The following is a 6,901-nucleotide window of genomic DNA, read 5'->3' on the forward strand; positions in this document are numbered from 1 at the left end:
TGGGGGGGTGTCTATGTTCAGAGAAGTCTGTTTTCCAGCTGGTGTCTGCGTCTTGTTTTAAAAGAACACGGGCCGCTTCTTCTCAGAAGAGAATACTACAACTACTGTTCCATCTCCAGTTCGCCGAACTCCTCCAAGTCTCCGCCCTCTTCTTCCTGAAGTGTGCGCTCTCTCTACCCCCTCTTTGATTGGTGTATGCATGGACCAATCGAGAGGGAGTTTCCACTACATTTCCCATGTGGTGGAAAGAGTGTCCACACTTTCGGGAGAATGGCAGAGAATCAGAATTTGGCACCGGTTCAGAACCGGTGCTGGTCCGGTTGGCTGTCGCCAGCGCAGCAGCAGTTATTGAGGGTCGAGAACATTTTCAGTCCTAATTTGCAGCAGCCGTGGCGGTGCGTTAGACCGGCCGCCTGCGTTTATATAGACATTCCTATAGACCATGTAGTTATGATGAAGAGAGCTCCAGTCTGACAGGAGGGTCACCTGACGTCTGAGTGTCCAGATGTGTAACCCATTTCAAACGGTGTCTAGAAGAGCCTAGGTTTTTGTTTTCTCCATGAAGATTTTGTACAAGTGCATTTACTACCACTATTCTCCATTCTAAACATTTGTATACATTTGATATTTGATAAGTTTTCAGATTAAATGTGACCCTGGCATTAAACGTGTGAATCTAGCTTTATTTTTAAACTGGGAGACAAGATATTGAACCTGTCTTGCAACACAAATGTGATGAATTTGAGTCATTCTGAATGCTACCTGTGCTTTTATAAACCAGAAGTGGATATCAATGTTTTTGATGAAGTGCTAAACTGAAAAGACTGTGATACAAAGTGTGTTTCTGCTCCTGTACTCTGATCAGTCCTGTACTCGTACTGTACTTGTATGTCTGATTCACATTGAGAACTTCCAGGTCAAGTTTGAGATTGCTCTGAAGAGCATAGCTTATAAATCTACTCCTACCTGGAAAATCATTCAAAAAGTGTACTGCTACTTTCCATGCTTAGCTACTACCTGACACACACCATGAGATCGCTGACAAACAGTATGTATAAAATTGGATTTATTAAACAGCATACATGATATTATTACATAGAATTGGTGCATTATTATTATTATTACACTTAAGACTATCAGGATCAGTTTAAATACTGCATTCTTCCAATACAAATGCACCACTCCTGCAGCCTCCTCCCCAACACAGTCCATAACATCTCAGCTTCACTCACGGTGCATTCACTTACGGTCGGGGTCAGTCTACTACAGGTGGTTTATTCAAGGTCCGGGTCAGTCTACTACAGGTGAGTTTATTCAGGGTCCGGGTCGGTCTACTACATGGGCTCTAGACTCAGGAGCGGTATACAGTGTTGTTGTTGTTATTATTATTGCAGTTGTTGTTTACTTCTTGATGACTTCCTCTTTCAGCTTCTCCGCCAGGTGTTTCCTCTTCTGCAGCTTCTTCTTCTCCTCAACAGAGATCTCCTACAGAGGGGGGGGGGGGGGGGAGAGAGACAGGCAGAGTAGTTCAGAGGTACATACTTCAACAACAGTTCAGCTAGTCTGCAGATCACCACACAGTGAGGTACTAGGACTAGCAGGGCTAAAGCTCTGGAGAGACACACAGGGAGCTAGCTAGCGAGCCTGGTCCCAGACTGCTGGGTGCTTTAACCAACTCTGATAAAGTACCGTAGCCACACACACATCCTCTGGGGAAGGTGCTGGTCGAACACAAGAAAAGAAGGAGAAAGTCCTGAGCACTGATGCTTGGTTTACCACCTCTGCTGTGTGAGGGGTCACCACCTCTGGGAAAGCTGCTAAACAAAGCATCAAGTGTGCAGGACTTCTGTTGTTTGATTATGATTTATGATTGATTATCAGTTTATGATTGATTCTCATCATAGCCGTTAGAACATCCAGCAGTTCCTGGAATCAGACATGAAGATGAAAGCACCATCAGTAGCACTACAATCTGGGGACTGGGGGGGTCGGCGGGTACGTCACTCCAACACACAGGTCACCTTCTGTTTCTGCCCCCCCACGGTGGGGGGGGGCACAGGCTGCTGGGGGGGGGACACCCTCTCCTCCTCTACACTACCAGCCCCCCCTCCGTTCCTCTGGGGAACAGCCTCCTGACAGACGCATCGCCATGGCAGCAGTAGGAGGGGTGGGGGATAAAGAGCAGGAACCAATCAAAACGACTCAGATGGGGCGGGACAGGAAAAGCAAATTAAGGTTGTGTTCTGGGTAAAACATGGAGGTGAAATCAAGGCAGAAGATGGTTTTAAAATCAAGATGAAGGATTGAAACTTCCATCCAGAACTAAAGCCTGAAGGGATGATGATGATGAGACAGTAAAGCTGCATGCAGAGTTGACCTCAAGTCATGTGATAGGAAGTTGTGTCTAGACTAGTGTAATCTGATGTCTGATGTTAATATCTGTGTGAGTGTGTGTGTGTGTGTGTGTGAGATGTACCGGGGTGCTGTGTGTGTGTTGTACCGGGGTGCTGGGGGTGGGGGTGGGTGTGGGGGGAGGTTCCTCAGGTGTGGAGATCTTGGGTCTCTGCTCCTTCTTCAGGGCCTGCAGCTTGTCTCTCTGCTGCCTGAGGTACAGCGCCCTCTGCTGGAGCTGGTCCTGCTGTGCTGCCGACAGCTCCTGGACAGACAGACACACACACACACTCACACACACACACTTATCAGTCCTTCTTTTACAGCAAGCTGTCTGTATGTCTGTGTATGTAGCCTTGCAAGTTGTCCTTTTCTTTGTAATATCCTCCTGTACTGAATGCAATAAAATACTTTGATTATGATCTGTGATTATGATCTCTCTTATACAGACTTAACCTCCATATCAGACCCCGAGCCTCTACTCTACCACCTAGCCTCTACCACCTAGCCTCTACTCTACCACCTAGCTTCTACTCTACCACCTAGCCTCACCTCTACTCTACCACCTAGCCTCACCTCTACTCTACCACCTAGCCTCTACTCTACCACCTAGCCTCGCCTCTACCACCTAGCTTCTACTCTACCACCTAGCCTCACCTCTACTCTACCACCTAGCCTCTACTCTACCACCTAGCCTCACCTCTACTCTACCACCTAGCCTCTACTCTACCACCTAGCCTCGCCTCTACCACCTAGCTTCTACTCTACCACCTAGCCTCACCTCTACTCTACCACCTAGCCTCTACTCTACCACCTAGCCTCACCTCTACTCTACCACCTAGCCTGGCCTCTACCACCTAGCCTCTACTCTACCACCTAGCCTCGCCTCTACCACCTAGCCTCTAGAGAGACAGACAGACAGACAGAGAGACAGACAGACAGACAGACAGACAGACAGACAGAGACTGACTGTGTATGGTTTGGAGATGCCAGCCTCTCTGCGTGCCTCCTCTATCCAGCCCTCGGCCTGGTGGGGGTGGGTGGTGGTGGTGGTCCTGTCCCGGGGCACTGCTGGGGGGTCTGTCCCCCTCACTGGTACCCTGACGGCCGGCAGCACCCTGGGCTCTGGGTGGATCAACATGGACACATTAACACCAACACCACGTTCACCAGAGAGTCGGATGAGGTGATCCAGGTGGCCAGTCTGCTACTGGGGAGGGGGGGGGGGCACAGTGGGGGTGGCACAGAGACAGAGACAGGGACAGGGACAGAGCTGAGGTAACAGCAGACAGGGGACAGGGACAGACAGGGGACAGGGACAGAGCTGAGGTAACAGCAGACAGGGACAGAGGAGGGGGCTGTGTTACCTGATGGAAGCTTAGCAGGGCTGGATGAACTGGTCTTGGCTGGACTCTTCCTCCCTCCTCCTCCTCCTCCTCCCTCTCCTGCGGCCTTCATCTCCTCTCTCTTCTGGGGTGTGTTGTTCACCTACAGGGGTGTTAAAGATCAGAATCACAATCGTACAACTTTATTGACACGCAACAATGGTTGCTAGGTGTTACATACGACAGATAAACACATTCATCATCTGTCCAATAAGACTACAGGGGGAGGTACAGCCGGGAGGAGCCAAACACACAACACACATCTACTGTAGTCTACAGCAGGGGAGGCTGGTGGGGGCAGATGTTCTTTACAGACCCTAACCCTAACCCTAACCAAACACCACTTCAACCCAGGTCTGACAACTACGCACTGCTAACTAGTGACGACTACCCCACAGTCTGCTAAGCTACTACACTATAGTCTGCTAAGGTAAGGCTAAGCTACTACACTACAGTCTGCTAAGCTAAGGCTAAGCTAAGGCTAAGCTACTACACTACAGTCTGCTAAATTAAGCTAAGGCTAAGCTACTACACTACAGTCTGCTAAATTAAGCTAAGGCTAAGCTAAGGCTAAGCTACTACCAGGTCAGTTACTGTACCGTAGAGCAGCCATTGACCATGGGGACTGGGGCTGGGGGCTTCATGCTACCACTGCTCCCCCCCTTGGTCTCAGTCCTGGGCTGGGGACAGGACTGGCAGCATGGAGGAGGGTTGGGGTACAGACAGCCACAGTACACATTCATACACCAGCCAGCAACATAATATAGGATATATACACAGCAACATAATATAGGATATATACACAGCAACATAATATAGGATATATACACAACAACATAATATAGGATATATACACAGCAACATAATATAGGATATATACACAGCAACATGGACCTTTGTGAGACCTGCCATTCTCTGTCACTCTCAATCAAGTCAGAGGGTAAGTTCCAATACCTACTCTAACACTCTTTAGACCAGAACACGACACACACACACACACACACACACACACACACACACACACACACACACACACACACACACACACACACACACACACACACACACGTCTGTTACACAAGCAGGGCGTCTGTTACACAAACAGACATGTCTGTTACACAAAGGCAGGAGGAAGCTACTGGTCCGTGTGGCTGAACTACAGGGAATAAGACACTTCTACCACATTCAACATAGAAGGAGAAGAGATGTTGTCTTCTTCTATTTCTGTCATTTAAACCCTCATTATTAAGTGTTTGACACACACAGTTGAGTATTCATAGACCCTGTTCCAGTACTTAAAGGGGAAGTTTACCCAAAATCCATTTTCATGTGTATTTTCCTGCTCTGACCCTGATCTACTCTGACCCTGACCTGCTCTACTCTGACCTGCTCTACTCTGACCTGCTCTACTCTGACCCTGACCTGCTCTACTCTGACCTGCTCTACTCTGACCCTGACCTGCTCTACTCTGACCTGCTCTACTCTGACCTGCTCTACTCTGACCTGCTCTACTCTGACCCTGACCTGCTCTACTCTGACCCTGACCTGCTCTACTCTGACCTGCTCTACTCTGACCTGCTCTACTCTGACCTGCTCTACTCTGACCTGCTCTACTCTGACCCTGACCTGCTCTACCCTGACCTGCTCTACTCTGATCTGCTCTACTCTGACCTGTTCTACTCTGACCTGCTCTACTCTGACCTGCTCTACTCTGACCTGCTCTACCCTGACCTGCTCTACTCTGTCCTGCTCTACCCTGACCTGTTCTACTCTGATCTGCTCTACTCTGATCTGCTCTACTCTGATCTGCTCTACTCTGACCTGCTCTACTCTGACCTGCTCTACTCTGACCTGCTCTACCCTGTCCTGCTCTACCCTGACCTGCTCTACTCTGACCTGTTCTACTCTGACCTGCTCTACTCTGCTCTACTCTGACCTGTTCTACTCTGCTCTACTCTGACCTGCTCTACTCTGACCTGCTCTACTCTGACCTGCTCTACCCTGACCTGCTCTACTCTGACCTGCTCTACCCTGACCTGCTCTACTCTGCTCTACTCTGACCTGCTCTACTCTGACCTGCTCTACTCTGACCTGCTCTACCCTGACCTGCTCTACTCTGCTCTACTCTGACCTGCTCTACCCTGACCTGCTCTTCTTAGCGCTAGGCGTTTGCTCAACAGAAGGACCTGGCGTGGGAGGGAGTTGTAGGAATTGATTCAAATGGGAAATTTGAAAAACATCAGGACTGATCAGTGCATTCAAAGCCAGATCGTTTTAATGTGTTTACGATTGACTAATGAAAACAACAAATCCACTGGATTACAGGGTAAAATTCAGTTCCTATCATATCATGTCAGATCTATGATTCTGACGAGGAGTGTAGGAGGGACAGGAAGTATAGGAGGGACAGGAAGTATAGGAGGGACAGGAAGCATCCAATCGTATCCATAACTCACCTTGTTACAGTTGTTGGTTGGCTGAGAAGGAGCGGGGGGCGGTTTCTGGACACCGGCCGTCTCCAGCACTGGCCTATCAGAGCAGCTGCTGGAGGTGGAGCCAAGTTCCTCCTCCAATTGCAGCCTTCGGCACATCTCCAGTTCATACTCATCCTTTGACCTCCTACCGGGGGAGGGGGGGGGGGGGGGAGTGAGAGAGAGAAGGTGAGAGATGGAGGGGGGGGGGGAGAGTGAGAGAGAGAGGGTGAGAGATGGAGGGGGAGGGGGAGTGAGAGAGAGAGAGAGAAAGAGAGAGAGGAAAGAAAGAAAGAAAGAAAGAAAGAAAGAAAGAAAGAAAAAAGAGACATGTCAGACCAGTAGAGTTGTGCAACTGTTAACAGATGTGAGAGAGTGAGGGGGGGCGGGGGGGGGGGGGAGAACAGCGAACAGCGAACAGTGTCCTTGGCTTCTGTGACGCCCTGCAGCTTCTACCAGACTACTGCAGCTTCTACCACCTACTGCAGCTTCTACCACCTACTGCAGCTTCTACCACCTACTGCAGCTTCTACCAGAGTACTGCAGCTTCTACCAGAGTACTGCAGCTTCTACCAGAGTACTGCAGCTTCTACCACCTACTGCAGCTTCTACCAGAGTACTGCAGCTTCTACCACCTACTGCAGCGTCTACCAG

General features: G+C 49.5%; 1 protein-coding gene across 3 annotated transcripts in view; it reads right to left on the minus strand.

Moving 5' to 3' along the window:
• Positions 1–44: 44 nt before the first annotated feature.
• cfap36 (cilia and flagella associated protein 36) overlaps positions 45–6,901 on the minus strand; it is an 18,283-nt gene continuing 11,426 nt past the window's right edge. The window contains exons 6-11 of one of the 3 annotated variants that reach the window (XM_083671468.1): positions 6,233–6,395; positions 4,376–4,468; positions 3,759–3,879; positions 3,362–3,516; positions 2,501–2,656; positions 45–1,485 (exon numbers count right to left, since the gene is read on the minus strand). In XM_083671468.1, the coding sequence (XP_083527594.1) occupies positions 1,402–1,485; positions 2,501–2,656; positions 3,362–3,516; positions 3,759–3,879; positions 4,376–4,468; positions 6,233–6,395 (772 nt within the window). In that variant the 3' untranslated portion in view covers positions 45–1,401. Of the gene's footprint in view, positions 1,486–2,476; positions 2,657–3,361; positions 3,517–3,758; positions 3,880–4,375; positions 4,469–6,232; positions 6,396–6,901 lie in introns of all 3 variants that reach the window. The other 2 variants (XM_083671467.1, XM_083671469.1) reach the window with 2 other exon arrangements.

This window comes from Argentina silus (genome assembly GCF_951799395.1).
Source record: "Argentina silus genome assembly, chromosome: 6".
NCBI lineage: Eukaryota > Metazoa > Chordata > Actinopteri > Argentiniformes > Argentinidae > Argentina > Argentina silus.